Here is a 17036-nt window from a genome sequence, read left to right as displayed (position 1 = left end):
GGGGTGAGGGAGCCTGGGACAGTAGAAAGAGATGAGGCCTGTGAGCCCCTCTGTGGGCCTGCGGTTTCCCCAAGCCCCTTTCTCCACATGGCTGGATGGCCCTGCACAGTCACTGCACAACAGCACCCCAGGCCAGTGGCACAGGGTGCTGCCTCATGGGGGATGTGGGGCATGGCCTGGGAAGTCTGGATTTGGTTCAGTTCAGTTCAGTTCAGTTGCTCAGTCGTGTCTGACTCTTTGCGACCCCATGAATCGCAGCACGCCAGGCCTCCCTGTCCATCACCAACTCCCGGAGTTCACTCAGACTCACGTCCATCGAGTCAGTGATGCCATCCAGCCATCTCATCCTCTGTCGTCCCCTTCTCCTCCTGCCCCCAATCCCTCCCAGCATCAGAGTCTTTTCCAATGAGTCAACTCTTCACATGAGGTGGCCAAAGTACTGGAGTTTCAGTTTTAGCATCATTCCTTCCAAAGAACATCCAGGACCGATCTCCTTCAGAATGGACTGGTTGGATCTCCTTGCAGTCCAAGGGACTCTCAAGAGTCTTCTCCAACACCACAGTTCAAAAGCATCAATTCTTCGGCACTCAGCTTTCTTCACAGTCCAACTCTCACATCCATACACGACCACTGGAAAAACCATAGCCTTGACTAGATGGACCTTTGTTGGCAAAGTAATGTCTCTGCTTTTGAATAAGCTATCTAAGGTTGGTCATAACTTTCCTTCCAAGGAGTAAGCGTCTTTTAATTTCATGGCTGCAGTCACCACCTGCAGTGATTTTGGAGCCCAAAAAAACAAAGTCTGACACTGTTTCCCCATCTATTTCCATTTCCCCACCTATTTCCATCCATGCCATGATTATAGTTTTCTGAATGTTGAGCTTTAAGCCAACTTTTTCACTCTCCTCTTTCACTTTCATCAAGAGGCTTTTGAGTTCCTCTTCACTTTCTGCCATAAGGGTGGTGTCATCTGCATATCTGAGGTTATTGATATTTCTCCCGGCAATCTTGATTCCAGCTTGTGCTTCTTCCAGCTCAGCATTTCTCATGATGTACTCTGAGTATAAGTTAAATAAGCAGGGTGACAATACACAGCCTTGACGTACTCCTTTTCCTATTTGGAACCAGTCTGTTGTTCCATGTCCAGTTCTAACTGTTGCTTCCTGACCTGCATACAGATTTCTCAAGAGGCAGATCAGGTGGTCTGGTATTCCCATCTCTTTCAAATTTTTCCACAGTTTATTGTGATCCACACAGTCAAAGGCTTTGGCATAGTCAATAAAGCAGAAATAGATGTTTTTCTGGAACTCTCTTGCTTTTTCGATGATCCAGCAGATGTTGGCAATTTGATCTCTTGTTCCTCTGCCTTTTCAAAAACCAGCTTGAACATCAGGAAGTTCACGGTTCACATACTGCTGAAGCTTGGGTTGGAGAATTTTGAGTATTACTTTACTAGTGTGTGAGATGAGTGTGCAATTGTGTGTTAGTTTGAGCATTCTTTAGCATTGCCTTTCTTTGGGATTGGAATGAAATCTGACCTTTTTGAGTCCTGTGGCCACTGCTGAGTTTTCCAGATTTGCTGGCATATTGCGTGCAGCTCTTTCACATTATCTTTCAGGATTATCAGCATTATATTTCAGCATCATCTTTCAGGATTTGAAAGAGCTCAACTGGAATTCCATCACCTCCACTAGCTTTGTTCGTAGTGATGCTTTCTAAGGCCCACTTGACTTCACATTCCAGAATGTCTGGCTCTAGGTGAGTGATCACACCATTGTGATTATCTTGGTTGTGAAGATTTTTTTTGTACAGTTTTTCTGTGTATTCTTGCCACCTCTTCTTAATATCTTCTGCTTCTGTTAGGTCCATACCATTTCTGTCCTTTATCGAGCCCATCTTTGCATGAAATGTTCCCTTGGTATCTCTAATTTTCTTGAAGAGATCTCTAGGCTTTCCCATTCTGTTGTTTTCCTCTATTTCTTTGCATTGATTTTGTTCAGAACACTCCAAACCTGAGAAATTCACTAGAAGGGTTTAAATCGAGGAAGTGACACAATCACAACTGTGGTTTTGAAAGAACACTCTGAACACAGGAAGGCTGATGGATGGGCGAGGAGTGAGAGAAGCCTGGAGGCCTGGGGTGGGGAGAGGGGAGGATGAGCAGAGGCACAAGTGTGTGTTGGGGGGGCGGTGCGGGGGGCGGGGCGGAGGGTCAGAAGGGGAGCCTTGGAGGAATCCACGGAAGTTAGGATTTTGTGATTGAGCAGAAATGGGAGGAGACAAGGACAAGATGAGAGCTGGAGCCTGTGGCTCAGGAGACATAGATACGGGAGTCTTTATATGGAGAGAGAGGAAGGTGAATCCACCCCTGACCAGAACAAAATGTCAGGGACCCCTGATGTCGTGGAGACAGGAAGAATCCTGTGGGAAGCGGGGAGGGGGCTGAGTAAGCCTGGCCCTGTGGTCTTTCTTGTTCCCACTGAGTAGGAGGTGGAGGTATCTGGAGAGACCGGGTGTGTGGGGAGCCTGGAGGGTGGTGAGGAGGAAACAGCTGCTGTGGGGGGTGAGCGAGGCAGCTGATTAGGACGCCGGGGAGGACTGCCAAGCACGGGTTGTTTTCTCCTGGCTGGACAGCTGCCGTCAGTCGGGGGACCAGATGGAACAATGAGGTAAGATCCTCCCGGCACAGGAGCTATTCTCTGGAGGCAGAGCAGGTGCTTTTAGACACAGAATTGTGTCCTCTGTGCCACTAGAGGGCCACCAGTGCAGAGGCAACATTCGCTGATGAGGAGGCCCCAGGCTGGCCTCCCCAGCTACCAGCAGGAGCAGGCCTAGAGCAAGAGTGAAAACAGAGGCCCGTACACCCAGATGGCTAAACATGGAGACAGTGAACAAAGCTACTCCCTCAATGGGCCTGGGGCCTCGCAGCCTATTCCCCAGCACCACCCTTGCCTCCCAGAGACTAAAAGTGGTAAGCTCTCCCCTGGGTCAGCCTCGCCACCTGTGAACCTGTGAGCCAGGATAGGGCATTAGCTGGACCTGGGCCCAGGACTATCAGTTGGTGACTAGACCCTCAGAACCAATAGGGACAGACCTAATCAAGGTCCCCAGGGACCTGAGGTAAGCAGGTTCCTCTCTCTGAGTCTGACTGTCATTTTGCCAAACCAGGAATTCCAGGCAATTCTAAGTACCTCCCTAAACCACATCACCCGAGTACAGAGAAGAGAAAGAGTTATCTTATAGAAACTGCTTTGGCTAAATGCCTTCTTTGTGTGATAGGAAGTGACTGTCAACAAAGCAGGCCTTCTGGAAGCAACCCAATTTCCTTCAGCTGGTAAGTGATAAAGCAAAATGTGGTATATCCATACAGTAGAACACCACTCAGTAACTTAAAAAGATAGACTACTAACATGCAACATGTCAGATATATCACAAAAGCATCATGTTAAGAGAAGAATCCAGGCACAGAAGGCTCCAGGCTGCATGATCCACCTTCGTGACATTCTAGAAGGGGGCTATGGGGAGACAAGACAGACCAGTGGTTCCAGAGCAAGAAGGGTGGAGAGGATTGGCTGCAAGGGGGCAGGAGGGAATTTAACTGGGTGATGAAAGTGGTCTAGACCTTGATCGTGCAGGTGGTTACACAACTGTAGACACTTATCAAAACTCATCAAGGCAAATACTTTAAAAGGGTGAATTTAATGAAGCATGTTGTTTCTAAGTCGTGCCTGACTCTGTGCTTTCTGTGACTCCATGGACTGCAGCGTGCCAGGCTACCCTGTCTGTCACCATCTCCCAGAGTTTGCTCAAATTCATGTCCTTTGCATCAGTGATGCTATCTAACCATCTCTCCAGGCAAGAACACTGGAGTGGGTAACCATTCCTTTCTCCAGGGGGGTATTCCTGACTCAGGGATCAAATCTGCATCTCCCACATTGCAGGCAGATTCTTTACCATCTGAGCCATCAGGGAAGACCTTAATGAAGCTACCCTTCCCAAACAAGTAAATAAAAACATGAATCAGATCCCGTTTCTCTGGTTTCCCAGGACAGAGACTGTGATTTTCTCCCTCTTCCCTGGTCTAGTGGATCAATTTCAGCCTAAGTGACCCTCTCCTGTAATTACCATTATCCAGTTGGTTACCAAACCAGAGAAAGACACACAGAGACAGAGATTTAGACAGAAATGCAGAAAACAGTTTGTATTTTGGAGTTTGTGATATGTAGGATCCTTCTGGGGCTTCCCAGGTGGTGCTAGTGGTAAAGAACCCTCCTGCTAATGCAGGAGACCTAAGAGACGCAAGTTCGATCCCTGGGTCAGGAAGATTCCTTGGAGAAGGGCATAGCAACCCACTCCACAATTTTTGCCTGGAGAATTCCATGGACAGAGTAACCTGGTGGGCTACAGTCCATGGGGTCACACAGGATCGGACACAGCTGAAGCGACTTAGCACACACAGCACAGGATACTCTAAAGTGTGGGCCCTAAGGCAGAGAAAGGGTCCTCTTTTCAGGGTCTGAGAACAGGAAGAGACCGTCACAGACTCAGAGCATCTCCTTTGGTAAGTCTGGGTACCTCAGCTTCATGTACCACGTGATAGATTCTCACTCAACACACAACTCTCTGATAGTAAGCCTTCCATGAGCATTGCATTTTGCTGAAATTTTAAATGTAAACTTTTAAAAGACCCCTGTAAGTAGCCACTTTAAAGTTAATATTCTCCCTCTAATTTACTTGTTTTGTACATTTGAAACTTTTCATGAACTGGCTTTGCTTAAAAGAATAAATAGGCCTGAAGGATAACCCATCAAATCCACTTTGCTTGACAGATCTGTCAGACTGTCCTGTTGTGGCAGGGCCCAATCAGAAACCAGCAAAATGAAAGGCAGACAGGAAGGAGATAACACAAAACAAGGCCTGAACAGAAAGCATCTCTATGTGTCTTTCTGACGCATGCGCACTGACACTCGCACATCCCTCCCCAGCCCAGCAGCCCTGCGCTCACCCCGATTTCACTCAATCACAGAAGCCACCTACTCTTAAAGTAGGCGTCCTTCTTAAGATGATCTTTACAAAGTTGTCATATCATGGGAGAGACTTTTGGCGTGAGCACCTGTTATACCAAAGGGCTGCTGCTGACCATGGGGACCCAAGAGGTCTATAACGACCCCTCCAGTCACATAGTCCTTCAGTGACTCCGTGTATTCACATGTAAAGTGGAAATAAAATACTGTCTTTTTTCTCATAACTGTGATGAGGGGTACATGTGGAGTTGCATATGAAAGGGCCCTATCAACTCTGGAACAGCACCTATATAGCACCTATATGACTCTGAGCCTGAGACACAGCCAGCTCCCTCTCCATGGCAAAGACCCCTGGCTTTTAGAGGAGGCCTCCAAAGCTTGTTAGTGGTTAAGATGCTTTTGTTTCTAGTTTATAACCAACCTGCAGGAAGCCCCCTGCCCGTTACCGGAACACATGGTCTGAAGATTTCTCTTGCTGTCCTGAGTGCTGGACCCTGCAGAACTAGCCTAGTCAGGGTCATCAAGTTCCCCATGAGCTCCGCGCAGCACGCGGTGTGTGCTGAGAAGCACGGAGGTCAGCACCCCAGACAGACCCCCATTGTCCAGGCCCACGGGTCAGCGCACGGGCTAATGTGGCCTGTTCAGGGAGGTGGGGCATGAACAATGGGAACAAATCTCTGCCCAGTGCCCTCCGAGGGGACAAAGTGCTGGCAGGCTTTCCCTTGGAGCTCATCAATTCCAGAACCATTCAACCAGGTTGCTGAGCCCCGGAGGCTGCTGACTCACAAAGGGCCACTGGCGTGCTGGGGAAACAGGAAGCCATTTCACCAAAGAGAAAGGAAATGAGATAGTTTACAGAGGTAAGAGAAAACCAAGGGGGCATCACAAGGCCGGGAAGAAATGAAGTGAGAGAGATCACCTTCCCCTTGCTGTGCAAGTAGCTGCTCCCCTCAAGGGCAGGAGTTCTCTGCTCTCCTGTAATCCTCCCCCACCGCCATAAACCACTCCCCCCCCTCTTCCTCCATCCTCTGTACCTGTTCACCAGACACCATCTCTTAGAGACTCACTGATCATTAAAGTGGGGAGGGACTGAAGAGACCACCAGCCCACGGGCTCCAAGCTTTTCAGCACCAAGCACTCCTCTTACGTCTGCTCCTGCAGGGATTCCGTATTTGGGAGGAGTTTAGAATAACTGCCCTTACTGAGTACCTGCTCTTTTGGATCATTCACTGAATTAAGAATTTCCTTTTATGATCACTTCTAGTGCCAGCAAAAGCCCTGGGAAGTGGTGTAATTATCTCTCTTTTACATACAAGAAAACAGAGACTAAGAGATTTGTTTTTGCCTGAAATCCTATAGCTAGAAAGTAGGCGAGTTTTGAACTGAGGTCTGTATGGCTTCAAGTCCCCACAGGCTTCCAGCATTTAAGAAGAAATAGCTTAGGCTCCCTGAGCTATTTGCCCTTCTGGGTGTATACTCAGGCAAAATGAAACTATGTGTCCACATATGAATTTGTGCAGGAACGTTTATAGTAACAGGATTCAAATGTTCATCAGCTGGTGAATGGATCAACAAAGTGTGGGATATCCACACAATGGAATATTATTTGGTCATAAAAAGAATGAAGCATGATACAACATGAATGACTTCTGAAAACATTTGGTTAAGGGAGAGAAGTCAGTCACAAAAGACCATTTATTATATGAGTTCGTTTTTGTAAAATGTCCAGAATAGGCAAATACATAAATAGAGACAGCAGATTGGTGATTGCCAGGGCTGAGGGGTGGGGGTGGGGGTGGGCAAGGGCAGTGATCCCTAAAGAGTGCAGGTTTCTTTCTGAGGTGACAAAAATGCCCTAAAATTGACTGTGGAGATGGTTGCTTATGACTGTAAATACACTGAAAACCACTGAGTTGTACATTTTCAACAGGTGAATTGTATGGTGTGTGGATTATATCTCTATAAAGCTATTTAAAAAGAAATAGCTCATGTTGTGACTGGAAAGGTACCCTGGTTCTATGTTGTGAAGGTTGAGAGGCAGAAGTTGCATGGTGCAGCGTAAAGAACCAGAACTTGGGAACCAGTAACCTTGGACAAGTTGTTCATCCTCTCTGAGCCCGAGTTCCTTGTCTGTAAACTGGGGTTAAAAAGCCTACCTCTCCCTTGTTATAATGTATGCAAGGCCCCCAGCCCCTCCGGGCACACAGTTCTCTGATTTTGAAGTTTGAGGCTTGAGTGAAGAGGCAGAGGGAGGAGGTGCCCGTGGACACAGTGGCTTCCCCTGCATAGAGGGATCCTTCTCTCCGGATACTAAGGGCTAGTCAGGCAAAGGGCTGGAAAGAAATCTTGGTGATTCACTGTTCTCTGTTGCCTAAGAGACCCCAAACAAGACAGACTGAGGAGAAAGTGAGAAAACAGAATGTGTGTGTGTGTGTGTGTGAGCTCTCTGGACGACCCTGCTGGCCCTGGGGACTGGTGGGACTCAGAACCAGGAGGGAGGTGGCGTGAGAACGAAGGGACAGCCAGACTCCTGTGGAAGGTGGCTCTTTTTCAAGGCAACAGGATGGGTTGGATGATTCTGATATGTTTCTTCCCAACTAGGAAGCATCTGCCAAAATGCCGAGATGCTTTTCTGAAAACAACTGGGGTATTAGAGTTATGAAAAAGCTAAACAAGTAAAATAACAAAACCCAGAAAACAGAGAAACTTGACAACAGAGGTCTAACACTTAATGTCTTGGGGAAAGGTACCAGGTCAAGCACCAAGGTGGGAAGGGTACTCAATCTTCGTCATTCACAGATTCTGTACTCGTGAATTTGCCCACTCACTTCAGTGCATGTGTAATTCCCAAATCACGGCTCATGGTGCTTTTGAGGTCATTCTCAGACATGAACACAGCAGCGAAAAATTTGTCACCCAGTGTGTGCATTCCCAGTTGAGGTGGAATAAATGCTCTGCCTTCTTGTTTCAGTTCTCGTACTGTAAACAGGAGTTCTTTTTGCAGTGTTTCTATGTTTTTGCATTATTTCCTTCTCGGTTCATGATTTTGCTGTACAGAACCACCCCAAAGGCAGTGCTAAGGTCCTGTCCAGTGTTCCCAAGCATAAGAAAGCTGTGATGTGCCTTACAGAGAAAATAATGAATCAATAATATATATTACAAGAAACACATATTTTAAAAGGTTATATATTGATTAATTGACAAGAATGTTGTGACCAGAGGCTCACAGGAACCCAACCCTGTATTTCCTTTAGGAAAAAGTAGTTCAGTGTTTGCTATTCAGTGTTCACACTCTATAGAATACAGCTACTATAAATAATGGATGCTACGTATTTTTCATATATTATCTCATTTTAATGCCCACAAACTGTTATATCTTATAAATAAGGAAATTGAGGTTATGCATATTAGACTGTGTGACTTACAGTTAACACGTGCAAGTGGAAGGACTGGAATCCGTTTCTGACTCTTCCATGAGGAAAAGAATTGTCACTGAGGAATGTTCAGGATGGAAGCAGAGCTGAAATAGTCTGAGTGCTTTTGTCCAGTTTTCTTGAAATCCCCCATTTCAGAGCAACAAAATAATAAAAGGTAGAGGGAGATAATAATTCTAAATAATATCAGTGCTCTTCTGGGTGTGCTTGAACCGGGGTGGGTGGGGGTGGGGGGTTGGGGGGGAAGGGAGACACTAACTTCTCACTCTAATGCCAAAATATTGTACCAGAACTGAGATTGATTGATAAGAACGTAAAGTGTTCTTGACCTCTAATATCAATTGCTAGTAAAATTCCTTTTAAGTGCAAGTTGATTGATGTCTCTACAGCTGGGAAGAATGGTTGCAATTGCTTTCTGGATTAGGGCATGAGCCAAAAGGCATCTAACATCTAGAAATGATAATTCAGTTTCATCTGTCAAAAGCCATCTTCTTCTTCTCTGAGGCTATGGTTAGTCATCCTGACACTTGTTTTCCTATCCTGCTGCCAGAGCTGCTTCTCTGGCTGTTTTGAACAGACTGCGGCCGACTTGCCATGGAATGGAACGTGGCAGCAGCTGATATGAGAGGAGAGACTGGCCCTAACTCACTGTTACCACCACTCCAGTTTCCTGGGCAGAAAAGGAGGAACGGTATCTCTGAACCACTTCCTGAAAGTATACCTCTAAAAATGAGTGTCAGTGGTCCTTAGTCATCAGCTAGTCCTCAGCCTCCAGAGAATGTTGACGTTTGACAAACCTGGGCGAGCATTTGGTTCAGCTAGCTGGTTTTGGAGATCAGAAAAGTTAGCTTCAGGTCGGGAGGCCCAGAGCTCTCTGCAGCTCAGTGCTCATCCTCCCATTCCTCTACCCTGGTTTATCAAAACCCATCACTCAAAACAGACAAAATTACAAAAGGCAGGGTAAGTTAATAAAATGAATACTTTTTGAGAAAAGTACCACACCGGGCTTCCCAAGTGGCTCAGTGGTAAAGAACCTGCCGGCTAATGCAGGAGACATAAGAGATGCAGGTTTGATTCCTGGGTCAGGAATATCCCCTGGAGGAGGAAATAGCAACCCACTCCAGTATTCTTGCCATGGACAAGAGGAGTCTGGTGGGCTATTGTCCATAGGGTCGCAAAGAGTTGGACACGACTGAGTGACTGACACACACACACACACACATACACACAGACACACGCGTGCACACACACACACACACACACACACACACACACACACACACACACAGAGTTCTATTATTTTCAAGTAACAGCCCTGTTTGGCTCAAGCAGAACTTTGGGAGGCCCTGTCCTTCCTAGCTTTTCAGTTTCTTGTGGTCTTACATTATGCACAGAGATCCCCAGCCAATGTGTTGAATGAAAGTTAGAAATAAAAAGCACAAGGGCTTTGGAAATATAAATGTCCTATACCAAATCCAGGTTCCTCCATTCACCAGATGGTAAATTTGGGCAACTTTTGAACTTCTCTAGGCCTCAATTTATTTATTTGTGGAATGCAAATGGACACTGCCCCCTACCCCCTCACTTATAGGGCTGTTGTGAAGAGAAATGGGAAAATGAAGGCACGCAATAAACGGCAGCTATGATGACTGTACCTGGTGAGTTAACATAGACCTTAAGCAACAAGGGCCACCATGTGGCAGTAAGATTGTCTATCCTTTCAATGCAATCCTATTTTGGTTGGCACAAAGACACAGAAGGGTAACCTGAAGGGGGAGCTGCTTTATGTAACTGCGTGCTGTGGTGGGCACTACTTGACTGGTCCCTGTTTAAGGTGTTTAAGGAGAGGCGTCACAGTAAACAGCGGAATGCATGCCAATTGTTTTATTTATAATGCTTATTTGGATGACAAGGCCAGCCAGCGTTTGGCCGCATCTGTATCATCACTCCACAATGCGGCGGAAAGACTGGACAGCTGGGGAAGCTGCACCCCAGTCGACGGGCTTCCGGTACTCCTTCTTGTCCAGCAGGTACTGCCTGCCACGGTAGTTGGGCAGCTCATAGAAGATCCAGGCGCCCTCCAGCACCTTACAGGAGTGGACCTCCCGCATGTGGAACTGCTCCATGATGGAAGGGCAGTCTTCCGTGGTCTCATACATCTGACCATTAAAATCCCCTTTCTCAAAGATCTGAAGCTTATACTGGCCTCCACTAGACTGAAAAAAAAAACAAAAACCAAAAACAAAAAAACAGAAAACAAGGGGAAAAGAACAGCAACTGTTACGGAAATGAACAGCAGGCTAGGAACTCAGAGAAGAGAGCAGTTCAGGACCCACCATCTTGAAAGCGAGATGATCCGAACTCCCATCCCAACTGTGTACTGACTAAAACAGCTGACGTTCAATAAGGAAAACTTTATTCCTTAAAATATATAAGGGGTAAAGAAAGTGGAAATAAATCGTGTGGTCTTATGATGAACTGATCTAACACTTGACTGAAGTCTCAGCAGCCAACAAGAGACAACCACCCATTAAGAGGTAGGAACATCTTAAGAAAACTCCTTTACATAAAAGCCTAAAGGGGTGCAAGGGGAAGGAGAGAGAGAGAGTCCACCACCTCCAGACTGACCAGGTGAACAGCCCTGCAGGAGCTGAGGCGGTCGTTGAGGCCCATCCAGTGCTGGTACTCGGGATACTCGCCCCGGGGTAGGATGTACATGTACCCAGCGAAATTGGGCCTTTCATACACAGCCCAGGTGCCTCCTTCCACTCTGATGGAGTTGCAGCGGCTCAGGTACATGTGGAAATCTGCACAGTCGCAATCGCTGTCATAGTGGCGGCCTTGAAAGTTTTTGTCTTCAAAGAAAGTAATCTGGAGTACAGGGCAAACAAAGAAAGGACTGAGGGGTGAGGTGACTGCGCTTACAGAAAAATGAAAATTAAGGGCATATTTCCCACTTTAAGAATTCCTTTTCTCTCCATTTTGAGGAAATATATAGTTCTACTGTACCTCACATCTGCCTTCTGGCAGACAACTTTGGTTGTCAGCAATAGGAATGAGGACTTTATGAGGGCTTAAGATGAAGCCAAACAAGAGTGCTCTACTATAAGCCATCATTTTCAGACTCAGGTTCATGGCTTCTTCCTCACTCTGCTGCTGCTGCTAAGTTGCTTCAGTCATGTCCGACTCTGTGCCACCCCATAGACGGCAGCCCACCAGGCTCCCCCGTCCCTGGGATTCTCCAGGCAAGAACACTGGAGTGGGTTGCCATTTCCTTCTCCAATGCATGAAAGTGAAAAGTGAAAGTGAAGTCGCTCAGTCGTAGCCAACTCTTAGCGACCCCATGGACTGCAGCCTACCAGGCTCCTCCGTCCACAGGATTTTCCAGGCAAGAGTACTGGAGTGGGGTGCCATTGCCTTCTCTGCTTCCTCACTCTACTTACCACATTATGTAATACGTTTTTCACTTTTTTATCTGTCTTTCCCACCGAGACTTCTTTCAAGGCCAAGGATCAAGCCTTATTTAAGCTATGGATTCCTATGCCCAGAACTGGACAAAACCCTCAACAAAGGCTGGAAGAAGATGAGTGAGTTCCAAATACAGAAATTCATTTTAGATGATAAGAAATATAAAAACAAAACATAAACTTTAGCTTAAGAACTTTAGATAATATAGAATATACAGATATGAAGATATAAGTTCTGTACTATTATGTTGTTGCCAATAGAGTCATTGCAAAGTAACAAAACGACAAGGCAAGAATGTTCTTTGCTTCAAGCTCTTATCAAGTTGCACCACAATCCTCAGGGTAATCCTCCAAGGCCTGTGACGGCACTGGGAAATATGCAGCCCTGGGAAACAGGGAAATACTATGCCTGGGTGGAGAGCTGCAGCTCTACAATCAGCCCTGCTATTTTAATCAAGCCATCGCTCCAGGCTGCAGCTTCTCATTGGTCAAATAAAAGGATTGGACTGGTGTTGAAGCCCTGGCTGTAAAATAAAACTTCTCTCTTTGAATTAGGCAGTCGAGTTCCCAGGAAGTCCCAGGGCTTCATGACGCAGTTTCTGAAAACCACTAGACCAAATGGACCACAGAGTTTGTCCCTTCTGATTCTATGATTCCACACCCATGATCATTGCCAGGTTATATTCCAACTGAAATCACAGGTGTCATTCCCTGATGCTGTGCTGCCACCTGGTGGCGAACGTGCTTTATCAGTTTAGAAGGAGGAAAAACCAGGTCAGCCATTTTAGACGACCGCAGCAGAGCCAGTTAAGTCTGGAGAGGACTTTTGAAGAGAGGATCTCTGGGGTGAGGGTTGAAGGATAAGGAGGGGTTTTCTAGAGGCAGAGGGAAAAGGACAGCTAGTTTAAAGGAATAAAGCAGTGAAAGAACATGGCCCACCATAGAGTAGGGACAAGTACTTCACTAAGCCTGGTGCAGACTGAGCATGTGGTGAAGACTTAGGAAATAAAGCCAGAAGTGGCCCAGAAGCCATGCTAGAATAATGTAGCAGCTTGTGCCTAGAAATAGCTGACTGCTATGGTGGAGTTGAGAGCTGCTGAGGACCAACCAAAGGCAATAGCGACATGAATGACACTGAGGAGACAGTCACAGAAACGAGGATCTGGTGACTAGTCAGATGCAGGGGGTGAAGGAGAGGAAGAAACCAAGAATGACTTGCAGCTAGGCCTAACACCGCATTCTTTTCTACCCCAGGTGAGTCTTTCTGGATGGGAACCTACTAATAGTTTTTTCTTCCACTGTGAACTGTACCCTCCCGCCCCTTCCGTTTCTCTCTTTCTTGTTTCCTAAAAGCTTCCTTACCCTTCCCACCCCTAAATCATATACTCCACCCCCTTTTGCCCCTTCCCACATTCATCTCTTCCTGCTCCCTTTTCCATTTTAGCATAAGACAGGTTTAGAGATGCGTGGTATCCCAGTTTACAGATGAGAAAACAAAATTGCAACACCACTCGTTAAATCTAGGAAACACTGTCCACTGCAGAGTTGTTCTGAGGGTCTGATGGCACAGTGCCAGTAAAGCAGTTTTAACAGCTGCCTCGTGACTGCCAATAAACTTTTTCTACATTGGTGACAGATAAAGAAGTTAAATGACTTGCCTAAGGTCACTAGCTAGTTGGTTGTGGACAGCAGTGCAAACTTCTGGCCTTTAGTCAGTGGTTACTTCTTCTCCCTCTGTTGTCTTTCTACCTGCCCAGCTGGCTCTGTTCAACATATGCCACTTACTCTTAGAAATGGAGCAAGACTGATCCTGAATCTGACAGGATTTTCCCAAAACCTGTGGTGAGATCTTTAGGAAAATCAAGGTAACCTAAGAATGGATAGATTCTAAACTCCTTAATTCAACTGACCTTTGGTTTTTGGCCAACTATTCACCAAGTAAGATGTTCTACAAAGGATATGCCATGGGAAATTAATCTTTCTTCCTTGTTTCTCATACTTACTACCTTCTGCACACTTACCTGGCTGACTTCAGTATATGAACAGTAGAAATCTGTATAATTTCTTGCTTGCTGTTCACCTTCCCAGCAGACCAGCCAACCACCCCAAGGTTGAAACAAAGCACTAGTATTGCCATAGTACCATTACTGAGCTCCAGGGCCAAGCTGTTCTTTTAGTTGACCTTCTGAATCTTAGGACCCAGAGAATGGTGCACCTCTACTCAGTATCAGTTTGTAGAAGGAGCATGAAATCCACTTTATAGTCAGCTGAGAGGTTGGACAAAAAAAGATGTTGAGAAGGCTAAGAAATGTGCAGATTTTCCTATTATTACAAAATCCCTCCAATTGTCAATTAAAAAAAAAAAACACAAACAAACAGCCTGCTAATACAATACATAAGAGGGGAAAATGTCTTGAGTATTCTACAGATAACAAAAACAAACAGAAAAATTGCTTTTGCCCAGTCCATAACTCCTCTGATTAAACTGCTAGCAAGATAGTGAGAAAGGAAGAAGCAATAAGAGTAAGAGACAAATTACTATCCCCTTTGACCTAGCAAGTAAGTTTTGACTAAGTGAATAAACCAGCTACGAGGAATAAGAGTACTCCCACGCTGGAAATCACTGAAAGTGGGATATTACTCTATAACAGCCTTCCTTCCACGCATGTGGATAGCCCTCTAAAGACTTCAGATTCTCTTTAGTGGATTTTCATGGCATATTTTTCAAAAATCTCAGAGCACTAAAGACATTGTCTCATTTTTCCTCCCCAAAACTTCTGGATGCAACTATGACTATTCGTTCTATTTTCCAAATTGGGGGAAAAAAAAAAAAATCAGGCACTAACCAATTATGGAACAAGTTAACAGGTGTCTCCTGAAAAAATACAATGGGAAGTGCCTGACATTGCCGATGTAGCTTTCATGCCAAGGCGCTAGTCTAAATCTAAACATGAGAAAACAATTAGAAAGATTCAGATTTCAGTACTTTTTATAGGACATCTTGGTTTGGAGTTTGAAAAATGTCAATATATCAAAGAACAACAATAAAAATAGGGAGGACTGTTCTATATTAAAGAGGCTAAAAAATGTTAAAGAAACTTGACAACCAAATGAAATGCATGGTCCTTGACTGGATCCCACATCAGCCAGCCATGAAGCATTTTTGCGGGGAGCACTTGGAGAAAATGTGAATATAGTCTGAATATTAGGTATTATGTTTTGCTAAGGATATCATGTTTATACAGGGAATGCCCTTGTTTTTAGGATATGCCTAAACACTTAAGGCAAAGTATAATGAAGTCTGCTATTTCTTTTCAAATCGTTTAGTAAAAAGAGAGACAGAGAGAGAAACTAGATATGGCAAAGTGTAAACAATTGGAAATTTAAGTAAAGGACAGACAAGTATTCTTTCACCATTTCTTATTAAGATTCAGTGGGTTTGAACATTTTCAAAGTAAAACACTGGGGGGAAAACCAGGCACCAGAGGCTTTCTTTAGACCTATAGTCAGTGAAGAATTAAAAAGAGAAGGAAGATATATTCCCTCATTCACAAAGAGAATCAATTTCCAGTCCAACAATTATGAATCAAATATTTTAGAGGCAATTTTCCTGATCTAAGTCAGCAATTTACTTAGGGAACAGGATAAGAGTAGCTGCTGAATGAAGGGGAGATGTAGGATTTAATTCACCTGATTGGTCCACCCACTTTGGCTACTTAGAATATTAATGGTTGAGGCTAAATTTCACAAGACAAAATTTTAATTGAATACTGAAAGTTTTCTACTCCACATAATCCTCTTATCTGCGCATCTTATTCCTGTGGAAATTCAAAGATCAGTTGCTAGAAGGCAGAAACCATGATGATACTTACACATTACCTACCTGTACAGTATTCAACATAGCACTACACATGAAGATAAAACCCTTAATAAATTATTTGGTAATTGCTGGAATTGAAAATATAATAAGAATTCCTTCATTTTTTCTTCAATCATCCCAGCCTTCTAACTATCACACTCACCTCCAGGTAAAGAAGCAAAAATGTTTCTTTCAATGTATCATTATGTGAAAAGAAACTGGGTAGGCTAGAAATCAGCGTGACCATTTACTTACTTTGGTTCCAGCTTTAGACATGTTTGGTGCATAGATTGGTTTCCCCAGTGCTGAAAATCCAGGAATGGCTAGAGAGTTACAGGCACAGAGACATTTATACTGGGCTGGTTTCAAATCAAACATTTGCTTAGTCATGAGAATAGGATCCAAAAATTGAGTCAGTCATTTAGAGGCTATTGATGGTTTCTAGAAAAACAATCGGGATTATGAAATAAAGGAAAGCTTCAGTACCCTCTTAATGCTTACCAAGCCTTGCTGCATTATAGACTGCTGAGTCAAGACACCAAAACCCAGCCAAATTTTTCAAAATTAAAAACAAAGAAGATCCTCTTACCTGGGCAATTTGGTTTTTTAGCAAGCAGCCACCTTGAAACCCCCAATATCTTTTTTTTTTTTTTACTTCAACAGAGCTTGTAGGAGATGAGTTGAAAAACCACACTCTAATTCTGAACAGAAGTAAGACATGTTCCAAAGCAATAAAACTGACATGTCAACTAATGGCAGTGCATGATATATTGTGTTTGGGGGGAAAAGTCAACACAAGTGACATTTTAGGCATGACTAGAAAAATTGTAATATACACTGTATATTAGGTACTACTATTGTGCCATTGTTAAAACTTCCTGAATTTAATTATATGTACTATGATTATGTAAAAGAATGTCTGGTTTTAGGAAATACATACTAACGTATTTAGGAGTTAAGGTCCCAGATGTGGGGAACCTATCCTTAAACTGTTGAGCAAAAATAGAATAGTAACACTACGTAGAGGGTGGTAAAGTGAATATGTGTGTGTTAGTCACTCGGTCGTGTCCGATTCTTTGTGACCCCATGGACTCCTCTGTCCATAAGGCAAGAATACTGGAGTGGATTGCTATTTCCTTCTCCAAAAGTGAATGTAGCAAAACGTTAACAATTGGTCAACCTAGACAAAGGGCATGTGGGAATTCACACTCCTGCAACTGTCCTTTAAGTCTGAAATTTTTTTCAACACACA

General features: G+C 44.6%; 1 protein-coding gene and 1 long non-coding RNA gene across 2 annotated transcripts in view; one reads left to right on the top strand and one right to left on the bottom strand.

Annotated features, from left to right (window-relative positions):
• The first annotated feature begins 2562 nt into the window (after positions 1-2562).
• LOC129643752 (uncharacterized) overlaps positions 2563-17036 on the top strand; it is a 33536-nt gene continuing 19062 nt past the window's right edge. Inside the window, exon 1 of the long non-coding RNA XR_008710483.1 lies at positions 2563-2669. This is a non-coding gene — a long non-coding RNA (uncharacterized LOC129643752). The remainder of the gene's footprint in view (positions 2670-17036) is intronic.
• CRYGS (crystallin gamma S) lies at positions 10075-11936 on the bottom strand. Its single transcript, XM_055568805.1, has 3 exons — positions 11468-11936; positions 11087-11329; positions 10075-10674 (listed from the first exon to the last, which is right to left on the bottom strand). The coding sequence occupies exons 1-3, from the start codon at positions 11591-11593 to the stop codon at positions 10402-10404; spliced, it is 642 nt and encodes a 213-aa protein (XP_055424780.1). The 5' UTR covers positions 11594-11936; the 3' UTR covers positions 10075-10401.

Source organism: Bubalus kerabau, chromosome 2 (assembly GCF_029407905.1).
Source record: "Bubalus kerabau isolate K-KA32 ecotype Philippines breed swamp buffalo chromosome 2, PCC_UOA_SB_1v2, whole genome shotgun sequence".
NCBI classification, from domain to species: domain Eukaryota; kingdom Metazoa; phylum Chordata; class Mammalia; order Artiodactyla; family Bovidae; genus Bubalus; species Bubalus kerabau.
Note: the sequence above shows the minus strand (reverse complement) of the source record. Positions and strands in the feature narration are given on the sequence as shown.

Bases quoted from the DNA above. Each gene is read 5' to 3' on its own strand.
- CRYGS (XM_055568805.1), bottom strand. From the start codon at position 11,593: ATGAACCTGAGTCTGAAAATGATGGCTTATAGTAGAGCACTCTTGTTT. The intron at 11,330-11,467 runs GTACAGTAGAAC...CCTGTACTCCAG, and splicing joins TGCCAGAAGGCAGATGTGAG to ATTACTTTCTTTGAAGACAA. The intron at 10,675-11,086 runs GTCAGTCTGGAG...TTTTTTTTTCAG, and splicing joins CCTGCAGGGCTGTTCACCTG to TCTAGTGGAGGCCAGTATAA.